This window comes from Hemitrygon akajei, chromosome 14, assembly GCF_048418815.1.
Source record: "Hemitrygon akajei chromosome 14, sHemAka1.3, whole genome shotgun sequence".
NCBI lineage: Eukaryota > Metazoa > Chordata > Chondrichthyes > Myliobatiformes > Dasyatidae > Hemitrygon > Hemitrygon akajei.
The window spans coordinates 22,893,684-22,911,801 of NC_133137.1; the positions used below are offsets into that span (position 1 = coordinate 22,893,684).

Genomic DNA, 18,118 nt, shown 5'->3' on the forward strand with positions numbered 1-18,118 from the left:
ACAATACACTTGTCTTTTATCTGGAGCAACTACTGCCCACTTAGAATATTCACTAATACACACTTTATGTCCTCTCTCTTTGACACTGTGTTTGTACATATACTTGAGAAACAGTCAAATGTGTAAGAGTGCACTAAATACAGCTACCAGATCCTTGTTAAATTCAATAAATTAAGCATTCATATAAATTAATATTTGTATAATTTACATGTCAGTAAGATACTATAAAGGTAATGTAATGTTAAGGGCAGTTTTAGGTGGGCATTTGATACTGGCATGAGAGCGACATTTGCATTCTGAAAAATGAATAGAGTGGATTCTGGTTAATGGGCAATCAGTTAATCGGGCAGCAACTTATTTGAGACAATTCTTAAAGAACAACAACTAATCAAGAAAATACCTGGGCTTTCCTTCATTTATTTGGGACACTATGCCGCTTAATTGGAATAAGAGGCCGTTGCCGAACAGTTTCAAACTAGCGACAGTCGCGTGCACTTGCGGTGGAAATAACCGTAAATGCGTAGCTCAGGTGGACGATGATTGGATTGAGTTGTTCTCCAATCTTGGCAATCTGTTTGCAAATGTTGTGTCACCATATGAGTATGCTGTTCACTTGTGGTGCCTAGCGCCTGGTGGACACACAAGTGAATAGTGCACTGATGATGTTACCTTGTATGGTGATGAAACATTTACAATTGGATTGGGAAGACTGGAGAACAATTCAACCCAGCCACATGAATGGCTGTGAAACACTACACAGAGCTTCAAGTGAACAGTTTTTAAACAGTGTCAGTTACATGTGGTTGTATTCAAATAGCAGTGATTTTTGTCACTGATCGTTGATGAGAAATAAGCAGCAAAACGCTCAAAACTTTTGCTCACTGCAGTTTTAAGCATTCAGGCTTGGAGGTGCCAGTAAAGGCTGGGAGCGAAAATTAAACAGATTCACTACTTCGGCTTGTTAGGAACTACAAAGAATTTAAAGGTATCAGAATCATCTTGAATGTTACAATGAAAATGAAGATTTGGAGATTGCAAACAAAAAATTTCTAACTAGTGTTAGTTGAGTACAGTTGTGTGGCCATTAGACACTACACAACTCTTAGAGCGAACTGTTTTAAATAATGTCAGTTGCGTATGCTTGTGTTATGTTATTCATTTGGGCCAACTGACACCAAATTTAAAAGCAGTGATTTTTTGACATTTTCGGGAAGGCAATGAAGGCAGTTTATTATCTCCACTAGGTTCTGCACTGATTTTGCTCACTTACAATGAATCAAAAGAACACGGCAGCAATTAACCGTCACAAAGAATTATCAGTTAACCAATTAATTGGAACCTAGTGAGGAAATTAGGGAAATAATTATTGGGACAATTTTACAGTTTTCATTAGTTATATTATGTATGGAGGAAATTAAGTACATAAAAACATAATATACTGCACTCCATAAACCACACAAAAGAGGCATTTGGAACAAAAGAATCCAGGCTAGAGGATTTTGCATCTTTCTCTCACTTGATAACAAAATAAATACTGCTTTAACTGGGGAAATGTTTCTAGTTTGTCAGATGTTAAAAATAAATTCACCAGTGACAATATACTTGGCAAGAGCAAACCAGAGAATACATGAAAATGGTAAGCTACCAAGTGCAAGCATAGCAAGTGCATCCAGAAAGGCTTTAAACTCATACAAATGACCAAAGTGTTTACAGCATACCTGCCAAAAGCAGACTTATAAATCAGATGCCATTTTAAACATAGAAATCATCTCAGCAACCTGCACACCACCCACTATCAGCTTTGTCTATTCCTTGTCTCCCCCATTCTCTGCAACTTAAAACTAACTTTTCTCAGCTACAATTTTAGTCTTCAATCTTTAATATTAACTCAGTTTCTCAATCTAAAGACCTTGCATGGCCCTGAAAATGGTTCCTGTAATTTTTACTTTCATTTTCAGGCATGATGAAACTGTCTAAATGGCTAGAATCCTGCGTAAACTTCTGATCTTCTACAAAATGGATGTTGTTGTTCTAAAAAGGGTTTAGAAGACATTGAAGGAGCTTAAGAATTTTAATGCATTTCTTTGGGACAAAAGGTTGAAGAAATATTTAACAGATCGATAAAGTCATAAAGGGCCTATTTAGGGTTAACAGAACTCATTTTTCTTAGCAGAGCTAAAAAAAATACATAGAGTATGAATTTAAGATTGTAGAGTTGAGATAAATTTGATAGGAAAAAATGTAAGAGAAAGCTGTTCAACCCCTCAACCCATTCCACCATTCAACAACAGCATGGCCAATCTTTTACCTCAAACATCATTTTCCAGCCCTATCCACCATAATTCATTAATATCCTGATATCTATCCATGTCTTTTAAAAACAATAACCACGTGTACAAAAGCCACAGGAGAAGAAACTCCCAAAGATTTGTTACTATTTTCAACAAAGATATTTTTCATTTGTCCTAAAATGGCTACTCCCTCATCTTCAGGTGGTAATACTTTGTTCCAGGGATTTTAGCTAAAGGAAACATATGTCCACTATCTAACTGCTCATTCTTCTAACATCTCGAGAACAGAGACACAGTCTGCTCATGTTCAAGACATATTAGTCAATGCCAGAAGGTCAGGTGAATCCTTGCTGCACTCCATCTACACCACATATATGGTTACTTAGAAATGGAGATCAAATCTACACATAATGCGCAAGGTATCACTAAGGACTAATATAGTTGTAGCTATATATGCTTACTCTTGCATTTAATTACAATATATGACAAAGTACCATTTACCTTCTCAACAGTTTGCTGTACCTGCATGTTAGTTTTCAGTCACGTGTACGTAAGTTCCTTTGAACATCGATACTTCCCAATCTCTCACTAGTTAAAAACTCACAACTGCTGTATTTCCTCCTCAGAAGATAACTACACACTTTTTAAATTGTACTCAATTTGCCAAGTTGTTATTCACTCACTTACTTTGTCTAAGTGATTGGTTACAGCGTAATAGATTACAAGGATAAGGGGAGTGGGACTGAGAAGGGAGAAAAGGACCTTGGGAGAGCAGACTTGATGAGCCAAATAGCCCAATTCTGCTTTGTCTTGTGGTCTATATCCGCTTGATCCTTCTCTGCGTCCTCATCTCTATTCCCATTCACACTTTGTTTTACATAATTTAAAAACTTAGAAATGCTACATTTCACCTACTCAATTCATGAAACAGACTTGACTGTTGAGACTAAGCATCAATCACTATGGTATGGGGGTACCTCAGCTCACTGTACATCAGGCTCTTGTTTTTTAATCTGTTAACTAACTCTCAAACCAAGGTAGAGATAACTGCAAGTTTCTGCAAGGTTTCCTTTCCTGAAAATTGTCCGTATCATATCATTGTACACTCGCTATAAATCTTTCATTTCATTGAATATTCATCCTAACACCACCCAGTTAATCTAATGGAATATATACGGCATCCAATCATTAATGAAACATTTTATTATTAGCAGCTTGAAATGCTTTAGAAATTAATGGGAAAACTTGACCAAAGTCAGATTTCCATTCATCAGCTACCTCATAATCCAGGGAGCTCCTGTATATTAAACCTAATTCCAAGTGCTCTAGATTTGTTCACACATTTCTTGTAATGGATTTCATCAAAAGCCTTCTTTAGTACCAAATATATCAGTGGTTTCTCTCATATATTCTACTCGATATATCGTCAAACAACATCAACTGATTGGTGAAACATAGTTTTCTTTTCATAAATCTCAGCTGACTTTGCTCACCAAATCATTATTCTATTAAGTGTCACAATGATTGGTGAACTCACTGCTTAAAGAAAGGAGTTGAGGCAGAAACCCATTACACATTTAATAGTACTTGGGTAAGAAACAAAATTGTTACAATTTGCATACTATGATTCTGTTCTGGAAGACAGAATAAACCTAAATGGCTCTTTTATGATTGGATTAGGTGTAACTGGTCAAATGGCTTCTTATGCCAGAAATCCATGGTTTTCTCCCAAAACTAACAGTTCATTCTCATAGTCTCACAATCTCACAAATGGCAGAAGCCTTTACTACCTCATTCAGTTTCCCCCATGTAAAATAACAGTGAGCATCTGCCTGATTGAGCAGGATCATTACATTTCTATCTTGTGTCTCCTGGGCTCTGTTCACTTGTATCATTAATATCTGTATCACAGGGATCTGCTAATACAAACTGTAATATAGCAGGGACTTTGTGTAGAACAGAGTGAATTTATTCATCAGACATTGAAAATATCATTGACCAACTCTTACACACAAGGGAATATATTAATGATTTAAATAATCTAAGGGCACATTTTATCATTATATTTATTCTCAGCAATATGAGAAGCACATGGCTTCATAGTTCACATAAGTTCACATAGATTTTTCCAATACTGCAACTTCATATCTGCATGCTCTACTTCTCTTTAAAATACGCAAATTAACCATTTTCAGATGTTCATCGTTCAAAATAAAGCACCATTTTCTGAAAGTTAGTTGTTTCAAAAAACAACTCCAACATTTAAATGTGTCAACTTGAAATACATGCAGTGAACTTGTCATACAAACCATCTTGCCACACATTTAGAGTTAAGTGCAGAGCTAGTTTTAAATACGAAAACATCAAGTAATATACTGGAAGGTATTAGTCCTAAATTTGACATCATTCAAATTCTTATGGAATTACAATATGGCTAATTATAACAAAAGTACACTTTCTCATATTTTGCACTTATCCCACAAGCCAACTTTTTAAACTCTATTTCCACTGTATTTTGCTTTCATGTTTCAGTCAATATCCATAAGCCTGCCTAAAAAATAAACAGTGTGACAATAGGAATCTGAACAAGTATCTCTGTCAAATTCTACACACATCAGTTATAGCATTTCATAATTAAACCAATGTATTGCATCAAGAAACATGATATAAACTTCCCATTTACATTCTTTTTTAAAAAAAAACTCTACCCTACATAGATGATTGTACCTTTAAATGATCCCTTTGAAAGTATCTGTGCTGTTTTATTTCCAATCCATAAAGACTCTCTGACCTTTTACCACTTTTAACTGTGGATAATATTTAAGATCTAGTCTTCTTCCTTAATCCCAACCTACCAAAAATCGAATCCACAAATATACTATCAATGATACTTTAATAAGCTCAAATCAACACCTCTGTGGTATCCTTCTGGAAATTAATTATTTCTTCAAGTCATTTTTTTGTGTAATCATGTACTATTAAGCATGCAAGCTCATCATAACAATCCATGCAGCCATTCATATATGACAATATTAAACATAAATTTCAAGAAAAGTCAGGTTTAATACAATGCAACCATCTAGTTAGATGGATTAAATATTTAATTTTAAAACAGGTTAAAATATAAACCAAGTAAAAGAAATCAAACAAATATGCAGAAACAAAACTATCTATGGTACCTTCTGAAGAAATGCGTTTAGGCATAGTAGAGACAGGAGCTGGAGAACCATGAGTGGAGGGGTGAGATGGAGGCCTTGAAGGCCGCGAGGGGGGTCTGGTAGGAGAGGCTGCCTGAAGTGGAAGAGAGTTGGGTACTGATGGGTAGCGAGAAGGTGGGCGAGAGGAAGGAGATGGGCAAGGCGATGGCCAGGGAACACCTGACAGGACAAATGATATGAAGGAAAGTAAAAACTAAGGAAAATTATGATAACATAAGCAACAGAAAATTATATTATATAGAAATTACAAAATAGCATATATTGACAAAAAAGTTACATTAAGATTTCCCACAAACAAAACTTAAAACTTGACCATCTGTTACAGATATTAAATATAATATTCAGCATTTTGTAAAAACCAATGTAGTTTATTTAGGAATTTCCAAAAACCTGAATTATGATATATTACAAATGGAATTAAGATAAACGGAAATAAGTATCGATCCTGTACTTTAAATATGAGAAATTCTGCAGATGCTGAAAATCCAAAGCAACACACACAAAATGCTGGAGGAACTCAGCAGATCAGGCAGCATCTATGGAAATGAACTGATAGTTGACATTTTGGGTCGAGACCTTTCTTTAGTAACCACCTATCTATTCATTTCCACAGACACTGCCTGACCTGCTGAGTTCCTCCAGCATTTTGTGTGTGTTGCATTTAATAAAATGATCAGGACATCAAGGTGCTTAAAATGGTATCCCACCATCATTTATTTCAATTTGAATTAAATATCCGAAATGCTGCATTAGAAGTTATCGGCACAAAACATTAAGTGTAAGCAAATAAAAATAATACATTTCTCATTAGTGAAAATATCTAATGGCTCTGATAGCCGATAAAATCCCAGGAATAGTTAATTTGCATCTCAGATAACTAAAAGGAGGTTGCTGTGGAACAGTGACTATACAGGTTATCACTTTTCAGAATTCAACATGTTATAGAACACTTCCTGCAGATTGGACGGTAGAAAATGTAACTACTCTATTTCAAAGGGGAGGGAGAGAGAGATAGGGAACTAGAGACCAGCCAGCCTAATGTTAGAGGTAGGAATTTTCTAGAGGCAAGACAGCTGAGTTAACAGACATTTGAAAAATGTAATACTTGAGAATGTAACCAGTAGAATAGACCATGGAAACCCAGTGGAAGATGAATCATGATTTTTAGAAAGCCTTTGATAAAGTGCCACAAACAGCTAGTCTGTAAAATTAAATTGCACGATATTGGAAGCAATATATTGACATGAATTGACAGGCAACAGTAGGAACAATTGAGTTTTTTTTAAATGAAAGGCAAGGATAATTATTTGCACCTCAACAATTTAAAAAACAGAGTATTTGGATCATAAGCTAAAGAAAATCTGCAGATACTAAAAATCCAAGTGATACACACAAATGCTGTAGAAATTCAGCAGGCCAGGCAGCATGTATGGAAAAGAGTACAGTCGATGTTTCGGGCTGAAACCTTTCAGCAGGACAACGAACAATATTTGGATGTTCATTGATGACACTATAGTGGATGGGATTGTGAATTGCAAGGAATGTGCACAAAGATTCCAAAGTGACTTCAAATGAGCATGTTGGTAAAAGCGTGCGCAAATATTAAATCATCTACTTTGTTAGCCTGATCTCAGTGGTTGGGAAGATATTGGAGTCGATTGTTAAGGATGAAGTCTCAGGATAGATGGAGACATATGACTCATAAGCCAAAGTCAGCATGGTTTCCATAGGAAACATCTCACCTGACAAATCTGTTGGAATTCTTTGAGGAAATAACAGGCAGGATAGACAACACAGAATCAGTCTATCTGTGTACTGGGATTTTCAGAAGGCCTTTAACAAGGTGCCACACCTGAGGAAACATACCTTCATAAGGCTTAGGAAGAGTCCATGGCATTTCAGGAAAGATGGATAGAGCATTGGCTGATTGGAAGGAGGCAAAGAGTAGTAATAAAGGAGCCTCATCTGATTGGCTGTCGGTGACTAGTGGTGTTCTGCAGGGGTCGGTGTTGGAACTGCTTTTTTTTTTAAACGTTAAATGTCAATGGTTTGGATTATGAAATTGATGGCTTTATGACCAAGTTTGTGGAAGATACAAAGATAGGTGGATGGGCAGGTAATGCTGAGGAAGCAGAGAGGCTGCAGAAGGACTTAGGCTGATTAGAAGAATGGGCAAATGGAATACAGTGTCAGGAAATGTATGATCATACACATTGGTAAAAGAAACAAAAGTGTAGACCATCTTCTTAACTGGGAAAAAATTCAAAAATCTGAAGTGCAAAGAGACTTGGGAACCCTCATGTAGGATTCCCTAAATGTTAACTTGCAGGTTGAGCTGTTGATGAGGAAGGCAAATGCAATGTTAGCATTCATTTCGAGAGGCCTAGAATATTAAAGCAAGGATGCAATGCTGAGGTTTTATAAGACATCTGTCAAACCACACTTGGAGTACTGTGAGCAGTTTTGGGCCCCTTAACTAAGAAAGGATGTGCTGACATTAGAGGTGGTTTAAGCGAATGATTCCAAGAATGAACGAGGTATTATATGAAGAATGTCTGATAACACTTGCTGGAATTTAGAAGAATGAGGGTGGGTCTCATTGAAAGGCCTAGATAGAGTGGATGTGGAGAGGATATTTCCTATAGTGAAGGTTTCTAGCACCTTCATAGCCTCCAGTATAGAGGGACATCCATTTAGAATGGAGTTGAGGGAGAATCTCTTTAGCCAGAGTGGGGTAAATATATGGAGTTCAATGCCACTGGCAGGTATAGATGGGGGTATTTAAGGCAGTTGTTGATAGGCTCAATTAGTTAGAGCATGAAAGACTATTGGGAGAAGACAGAAGAATGGGGTTGAGAGGGAAAATGGATCAGCTATGATAACATGGCAGTGCAGACACAAAGGACGGAATGGCCTAATTTTGCTCCTATCTCTTAGGGTCTGATGATAGGACCACTGAATGAGGAAGGATTACTTTGACTAGGTTTATCTACTAGAATTAAAAAATGCAAGGAAATTTAATTGTAAGTTCAGAAAATTCTGACAGGGCTAGACAATGAATGCAGGAATGCTATTTTCCCTAACTGAAGAGGCTGGAATAATAGGTCATAGTCACAAGCCACATGACAAGAGGTTTGGGTCTAAGGTGAGGAAAACTCAGACAATGGTGAACCTATGGAATTTACTACTAGAGATGACTGTAAAAGCCGAAGGATTGTTGAATATATTTAAGACAGATACATTTCTAAATGTGAAAGGTGTCAATGGAATATAGAGAGATGGGAAGACAGATGTACATCTATAATCATACTGAATTGCTGAAAGCCTATTCTTGCTATGTTCTACTTTCATGCTTATATCCTTTTGGTCTGATTGGCAAATTAAATTCCTGAGTCATGAGTATTTTGAACTACATTGACCAGCCTTCCAGCAAAAGACAATGAATTATTTTTGTTTAAGGGCCTGGATAGCCTGCTCCTACTCCTCACTCATATAGAACATCAATCAGTATGCATAGTGCTAAAACAAATCCAGCGGGGCTCATTTCAATTAAATCTTAACACGGGAATTAAAATTATACTCCCTCAATATATGCAGCATTTTTAAATACAGAAGCTAAGTTATCACAAACACTAAATGAGGAAGAAAATAAATCCACTATCTTTTTTAAAAATTCTTTATAGTCAAATATTTAGAAATTTCAATATGTAACTGTTTAAAGAACTATTCTTGTTATCTACAATGTTAATGACATTTCCCAAGGAATTCCTGAGAAATTCAAGTCTAGTTATAACTAAATTTTATTAGAAAAAGTTAGCCTGCACTTGTGATTCAGTTATACAAAGTTACACTCAAGATTGCTCTCCTGCTGGGAAGTATCAATACTAATGGCTAGGAAGACAATGCTGCTAGCCACTAAATCCATCAGGTCTATTAAGGTACACATCGTTGTAAAACCCAGCCAATCCATGCTGAGGATGGACACTGGATGGAGAAGGCAATCAACCCCAAGCTCCAAATCCCACTTCTGAGAAACACCACGCCCTCAATACTGAAGAAACGGTGCAGCCAAAATCAAGATTATTCAGATCTACCAAGCCTGTTAGGTAATAACTTCAATTCCAAGGCACTTGCACAAATGGAATGCTTAATAACCCAGATATTTATTATGACATATTCATAGCATATTACAACAGAGGATTTTATGTCAGCATTTATAGCAAAACAAAGACTTCTGTGGTTTATAATTTGAAGCAGATTTGAAGACAAGTTTTACAGAAGGGAAGGAAGGGGAGGGAAGAATCTATTTATAAAAGTATTAGTATCAGGGCATGTAATATTCCATAGATCAGGGTAGCATGAATATTATTGGTTCCTGAAGATTGTTATAGCCAGGGGTGATAATGGGGACAAACAACCAATACCTATTAAATACTCTCAATGGTGTATGCCTCAAATGGCCTCAGACAACCAAGTCCAGCTCCCAAGTCACGTGTGGCTTAGCTACTAAGCCCGACAGAACAGTTTCTACTGACAGAAGAAGGGGCAAAGGCGGATTACTAGCAAAACCAGTCACTTTGGGCAGATGGGGCTCATCTGCCATGGTTGGGAGCTCATTTTGGAGAAGGAAAACTTTGATCTAAAACCTCTACTGCCTTGCTGCTATACCCCCTCATGGGGAAGAATATGGGAGTAAACCCGAGGGAAAAATCTGAATCCAGGGTCCTTAAGGCAGTCCTATGTTGAGTTCAACGCTGACTGGCAACTCCTGCGATGTTGCTGAAACCAAACTGCATTGGTCCCTGCAGTCCCTGTTTGGGTTCATCAGAAGCGTGGAGAGGGGGAGCTTGCTCTCCATATCGTACTGCCCAGGCTTGCATATCTAGACAGCTGGGACGTAGCATCCATGGTTGACCCTAACTGACAGAGACCTCGCAAATATTATAACAAAAACAATCGAATAAAAGTTGGAGAGTTTTCAACTGCGAACAATAAACAAAACATCTTTAAACAAAAACTGAACATCAAATAGTACTTGGATACATATAGCTAGCTAAAAGCTTTGTATTCTACAATGCCGACACTTTCCACCTCACGGGGATGCTTGTCAATCTACTTACTGTATGTCAACCAATGAAAAGTATTATTCTGAGGCCATTAATGAAAAACGAATAAGCCTTTTCTATTCAAATAAACTATTTTTAACCATGTACAACTGTCACAAAAAAGTAAATGTCTATGATGTATCAATATGGATTTAATAACAAAATTTCACTAATACTACATTACACAAAATAAAAGAATACAGATAATTGTTAGAACCCACCAATGAACTTGCTGCCTGATTACTAACATTGTAGGTCTTATTGACTGTATTTGCAAATGTTTATACATATTATTGTCGTCTTCTTATATAAAATATGAATACTTGCCTCCATTCACAACTCTTTGGTCTGTTCCAGAATTAGGGCTGTAATCTGATGTATGAGATCCAGCCCGAGAAGGTGGTGGGCCTGAACCAGTCTGCCCAATTCTTGGTGAGTGCTGTCGTGTACTTCCCCAAGACATTCCATCCCTATTCCTTTGCCCTGGTGGAATATATTTATTTTCTCTAGTAGAAGGAAGTGGGGTGAAGTAGGGTAGGGGAGAAGGGCAGAGATAAAAGAATATATTTTATCTTTGGATCAAATAACACACACACACTCACACACACAAATGGCATCTACAGGTATGAATGTCCGACTTACGAACAACTCGTACTTACGAACCGAGGAAGGAGAATGCCGTCCGCCATTTTAAGTCGGATTGCGACACTGTCTGCCATTTTAAGTCATTGCCATTGACACTGTGTTGAGTGTGTAACTTTGTATTTGGCTTAAATTTTTATTAGCAAGATTCACCCTGACCCTGCCTGGGCCCCCTTTTCCGGTCCACTGGTGGCGCAGTGAGATCAGCACTGGGCTCGAGAATTAAAGTTCCCGAGTTCGATCCAGTGACAAACCACTTCCAAGCGCCATCTCCATCCGTGCAGGGTTGATGGCGAGCTCGCAACTCGACCTTGTAAAAAAAAACACTGCCACCTCCAGTTTAAATTTCCATGCGGAATATTGTGGAGGATCAAATACCCAAACCCAGCACAGCCCCCACTTGTCCCATTTAACCTGTCTCAGTGCGGTAGACTTTAGGACCCGGGGAATTCAGTGCGGTGGTCTTTAGGACACGGCGGAGCTCGGGACCTGCCACCCACAGTTTTTCTGTTCCGTTGACGGGAAGCGATAGCAGTTTAAAATAAAGTGGAAATAATAAAGCGTTCGGAAAGAGGTAAACGTCATCGGTCATTGGAAAAGCATTAGGCTACAGTCGGTCAACAACTGGAACAATTTTAAAGGATAAAGTGAGAATAATGGAGCATGCAAAAAGCCCCACTCCGATGAAAGCTACAATTATTACTAAGCAACATGGTGGTTTAATTATTGGAATACATACATTTCTTAAGTATTTTATATGCATAGAAAGGTAAAACATATACTATATACTAAGACAAATGCTTGACTAATTGACACTAAATAATACCGAATGTACTTGTTCTGACTTGTGTACAAATCCGACTTAAAGACGGACTCAGGAACAGAACTCGTTCGTAAACCGGGGACTGCCTGTACTCCAATTTCTTTTTACAACTGACGTTGTACAATACAGACATTCTGGTTTTGAACTTGACAATACCTAGAGTTGGCACCATGGCTCTCGCGTTCATTGGAAGATCTTTGGACAGCTGTAAATTTCTCCTCTTCTGTCCTTTCATCATTTTCTAATGCAGCTCTTGCCTTATACTGGGCACTTGATTCAATTTCTTCAGCAAGTTGAGCTGCTCTAGCTTCGCGCCGTAAAAATTCTTCAGAATTATCCCTTTCTAATGGTACCCTGTAAGAAACAACAGGAGAAATGTCAGATGAATGAAAGACAAGATCAGTGCAAATACTGAGGACAAGTACATTCCTCAGAGCATAAGTGTTAAGGAATGTTAAGAAATCTGTAAACAAAACAACCAATAGGAGCAGAATCAAGGTACCTGGCCCTTCAAGCCTGCCCTGCCATTAAATATGACATTAGCTGGTTTAAAGCAGACCTCAACTCTTCACTTGCACCAGTTCCCTGCAGCCCTCAATCCCCTTAACTTTCAAATAAAATTATGTATCTCCACTTCTAATGAGATAGAATCACCCAGAGAGCACCATCCAGGCCATGCTCTCTTCTCGCTGCTACCATCAGGAAGGATGAACAGGAACCTCCGGATTCACACCACCAGGTTCAGGAACAGTTATTGCCCCTCAATCATCAGGCTTTTGAACCAGACAGGATAACTTTACTTAATTTCACTTGCCCCTTCACTGAACTGTGGACTAACTTTTAAGGACTCTTCATCTCATATTCTCAATATATATATTTTTTTTAAATTTCTTTCTTCTTGAAAAACCACACCAAAGGGTGGTCTGTTGTCCGCCCTTTTGGTGTGGTCTTCCATTGATTCTACTGTGATTGTTGAATTTACTGAGTATGCCCACAAGAAAATGAATCTCAGGGCTGTATATGGTGAGATATATGTACTTTGAACTTTTGAGCTAACCTTCACGATTCTTTGGAGTAAAGAATTCCAGAGATTCACTTCTACTTGCAAGAAGAAATTTCTATGATCTGTTTTTAAATGACTGATCCCTTAACACCTTGAAACCTTGTCTCTCATTTGAGTGTCTCCCACTATTAAAAACATTTCAACAATCTCTCCTGTCACACTCGTTTAGTTCAAACTCAAAGGAACACAGATCTAAACCATTTATCTTCCCATGACAGGTCAATTCTGTCATCCTATGGATTCACCTCGATAATTTCTTTTGGAATGCCTCCAATGCTGCTATATTCTTTTGTGAGTAAAGGGATTAAAACTGTGCCCATTAAATGTGGTCTCACAACATTCTGTATAGTTGTTACAGAAAGAATCCCCATTTCTAAGTTTAGTGCCTTTGGAATAAAGGTCAAGTGCCAGTAACTCTCTTGCAGATTGAATCATCCTGTATTTCATATAATCTATTTCCATTTAGATGATAGTCTGCTACATGACTATTTTCAATTTATTACAAAATTTTATTTGACAGTGAGGCAAAGTAGATTTGTACTTTAAAACACAGCAGTCTAACATGGCAAAAAAATCCAAAGGAAGCAACTTCCATCACTTTAAGTTGCAATAAAGCTTTGTGCATCCCTGTACAAAGATACTAGAACTCTATCTTTGGTATAAATAAAAAAAGCTAAGCAAATAAAGAAACAAAGGAATAATGTACTATTTTGGTTCCGCTTTTAGAAGAGAACACAGACATCATTAAAGAATATAAATTTACTACCAATTTTCCAAAAACATTTGATAACAGTTTGATATTTTGATAACAATTAATATGAATAGAAGGCTTTACAAACATTACAGCTTAGACAAAAAATTAGGTTTATTGAAATTTGTGTACTCACGTATATGAAGACAAACTGCTGTCATAGGTTGATCTTACTCCATAAGTTTCCTCATTAAATCTAAACATGTCATTGGGATCCCAACCATTAGACTGAGGACAAAAAAAAAGACATTTCTGTTTTAAAAAAATCCTATTTTTAAATCTTCCATTAGACTTAAATTTTCAAGTACAACTGATGAAGGCATTTCTTAAAATAATTATTAACTAAATGCTAATCAGTTTATTAGCTTTCATGATACCTACTGAAGCCAAATCTGATCACCATAAAACAATAGGTTTGCCACTCTGTTAATCCCATTGAATAGAATAGCTACAAAAGAAAATGCAGCATTAAGGTGATTGAATGTTAAATCATGCTCAATTACTAATGTCAATACTTATGTTATCTTCATATTATAGAGGAAGAGGTCACTCAGTCCATTAGGTCTGCATCTGCTCTCAGCTGTCGTAGGAAAGCACCAACCATCATCAAAGATCCTCACCACTTTTTTCGTGCTACTGCCATCAGATAGAAGGTATAAGAGTCTCAGGACTCACACCACCAGGTTCAAGAACAGTTACTACCCCTCAACCATCAGGCTCTTGAACAAAAGAGGATAACTACACTCATCTACTGAGATGGTCCCACAACCAGTGATCTTACTTGGTGGACTCTATCTTGTTATTTCATGCTCTCGTTATTTATATTTGCATTTGCACAGTCTGTTGCCTTCTATGCACTTGCTCTTTCATTATTCCTGTTTACAGTTACTATTCTTTATATTTGCTGAGTACGCCTGCAGGAAAAAGAATCTCAGGGTTCTATATGGTGACATGTACGTAGTCTAATAATAAATCTGGTCAGTTCCATTCCTCCACTAATTTCACTAGAGTCCATTTTCTGTTATATGCCCTTTATTTAATTCCCCCAGATTTTCTTAACACCAATGTTTACTAAGATCTAGGACAATTTACAACAGTAATTTAGCTACCAACACTTCATTAGGACATGGAAGGAAGCTACAGTATTCAGCAAAACACGTGCAGTCACAGGGAAAATGTGCATACACAGCACTCAAGATCAACGTCAAACTAGGTCACCAGAACTGTGCAGCACCAACATATTCTGCTGCATCAATGTACCATTGCAATGTTGTGGATGTCATAGTGAAATTGTCAGCTTTATTCTGTGAAATGGACAACTTCTAGAGTATAAACACTTGCAACGAATTGTGGAAATTAGTGAACCTTAAAAGATTTCATGCCTTCTCCAGAAAAATAAATTAATAAAATAACCGAGGTATTTAAATAAAATACTCTTCAAATGTCATGCTTTGTTGAGATGTGCAAGTTATTAAATGTCAAGATTAAATCATAGTCACAGCCTAGTCACAAAAACAGATTATTTTATATGGACTGCAGAACATAGAACAGTACAGGGCGGGAACAGACCATGTCAAATTAAACACCTAATTAATCCTTTCTGTTTAGGCAATGGCCATATCCCTCCATTCTCTGCATATTTATGTGCCTACATAAGAGGCTTTTAAATGCTTTGATTGTATGTGTTTCTACTATCACTCCTGGCAGCTCATTCCAGGCAACCAACACTGAGTGGGGAAGAAACTTATCCCTCATCTCCTTAAATACATGCATTTTAGTAAACACTGTGACTCTGGGAAAAAGGTACTATCTATGCTTCTCATGAGCTTACAAACTTCTATCATGTCCCTCTTCAGCCTCTGCCACTCCAGAGAAAACATCCCAAGTTTGTCCAACCTCTCCTTGTAATACATGCCTTCTAATCCAGGTAGCATCCTGGTAAACCTATTTTGAACCCTTCCCAGAAGTGGCCTGACAAATTTTTTTATAAAACTGCAACATTCGCTCAATGGCTGCCTGATTAGGTATGCCTGCTTATTAATCCAAATATTTAATCAGCGAATCATGTGGCAGCAACTCAATGCATAAAAGCATACAGGCATGGCCAAGAGGGTCAGTTGTTCTGACCAAACATCAGAATGGGAAAGAAATGTGATTTATGTGGCATTGACTGTGGAAAGATTGTTTGTGCCAGTTGGAGTGGTTTGAGTAGCTCAGAAACTGCTGACCTCTTGATCACAACAATCTATTTTAGAGTTTATAGCAAATGGTGTAAAAAGCAAAGAACATCCAGTGAGTAGTAGTTCAGTAGGTGAAAATACTTATTAATGAGAGAACTCAAGGAGAATGGCCAGACTGGTTCAAACTGACAGGAATGCAACAGTATGCATAACGACAGTGGTGTGAAAGAGAGCATGTCTGACCACACATGATGAACCTTGAAGTGAATGGGCCTCAGCAGCTAAAGACCACGGACATCGGCTCAAGAGGTACCTAGTACCAGGCGGCTAAGTGCATAAAACAAAGGGTCTCGACCCGAAACATCGACAGTGCTTCTCCTTATAGATGCTGCCTGGCCTGCTGTGTTCCACCAGCATTTTGTGTGTGATTGAGTGTATAAAATCCTGGTTAGACCACACTTGGAATACTGTATTAAGTTCTGGTCACCTCATTATTGGAAGGATGTAGATGCTTTAGAGAGGGTGCTAAGATTTACCAGAGTTCTGCCTACACTATAGGGATTGTCTTATGGGGATAGGTTGAGTGAGCTAGGGCTTTTCTTTTTGGCATGAAGAAGGGTGAAAGAGAACTTGATAGAGGTATACAATATAATAGGTGTACAAGATAAGGGGCACAGATTGAGTGGATAGCCAGAGACTTTTCCCTAGGGCTCAACCTATCGAATCTTGAATTGGATGGGATACAGCAGTAGCCATTTAATTAGGAGCCATTAAATGTAACTTTCTCATTCTCGAACTCAATGCCTTGACTAATAAAGTATGCCATACATCTTATTTACTACCCTATTAACCTGCGCAGCCACTTTCAGGGAGCTATGGGCTTTGGACCCCCACCCCCCTCCCCCAGATCCCTCGGTATATCCTGCGATTTCTCCATCCATATCTGCAATTGCCATATTTCTTGTGATAATCTGCAAACTTACCAACTCACCCATGGAGGTTTCATCCAAGTTTTACTGGGGTGGGTGGGTGGGTGGGTGCATGTGTTTGTGTGTGCGTGTGTGTATATATATATCTTTTAATCATATAGTCATATATCATTTACTCCAGATCACAAACAGCGCAGATCCCTACAGAATACCACCAGTAACTAGTAATGTCTCAAACCAAAACAAATTTTGCAAAATATTTTCATGACATTTTAACTTCAACATTAATCTGATGTGCATGCCTTCAGCATTCTGGAGAAGTATCAGATAATTCAGAGCAGTTTACTGCATAGAGCTCTTGTTCACACAGTCCTACTCTTCCATTTGGACTCAATCCCCTGGAGACCTCCTGACTCTAAACTACAATCTTTTCTGGTACCCTTCCTATCACTCAATGATCCCAGTCTAACTCCTTAACTTAACATGGCACTCATCCTGACAACTTCACAGTATCCATCCTCCCATTCCCAAAGACCAAAATTGACTGCCAAACCCTCTCTTTCCCCACATCTCCCAGTACCTAACTAAACTTTCCTTCATGTCCCCTGCAATAGTGAATATATTTTTAAAAAATGTATCAGAGCCTTTCAATAGCACCCCTGTGAAGTATGAAACCCAATTCAAAACATTGGCTGATACTCTACATCATGATCTTTTAGCACCTTTTCCCCAGCTGTCAATGAGTTTTGAGTTTCTAGGCCTCTGTTGCCACTGTAAAAAGCCAAAAGTTGCTTTCTCTAAATATGAAGAGTAACACTGTGGTAGAAGAAATTGTCCAGTTCAATATTGAGTTGAGAATTGGCTAAGCTGTTTCTATAGCTTAGTAACTTAACAGTCCTGCCAAAGGGTCTCAGCCCAAAATGTCGACTGTACTCTTTTCCTTAGATGCTGCCTAGCCTGCTGAATTCCTCCAGCATTTTGTGTGTGTTGCTCGGATTTCCAGCATCAGCAGATTTTCTCTTATTTGTGATTGGATAACTTAACAGTGATGAAGTTTCTGGAATTCTCGCTAAAAGCTACAAACATAAACCCACACTAAAGAGAATGGTGGTCAAA

General features: G+C 37.8%; 1 protein-coding gene across 6 annotated transcripts in view; it reads right to left on the bottom strand.

Moving 5' to 3' along the window:
- The window catches only part of atxn2 (ataxin 2), a 125,864-nt gene that overhangs the window by 31,318 nt on the left and 76,428 nt on the right, over nt 1-18,118 (bottom strand). For 5 of the 6 annotated variants that reach the window (XM_073065665.1, XM_073065664.1, XM_073065663.1 and 2 more), the window contains 4 exons: nt 14,030-14,121; nt 12,236-12,433; nt 10,942-11,120; nt 5,471-5,668 (listed from right to left, as the gene is read on the bottom strand). In XM_073065665.1, coding sequence (XP_072921766.1) covers nt 5,471-5,668; nt 10,942-11,120; nt 12,236-12,433; nt 14,030-14,121 — 667 coding nt within the window. The remainder of the gene's footprint in view (nt 1-5,470; nt 5,669-10,941; nt 11,121-12,235; nt 12,434-14,029; nt 14,122-18,118) is intronic. The other variant, XM_073065666.1, reaches the window with a different exon arrangement.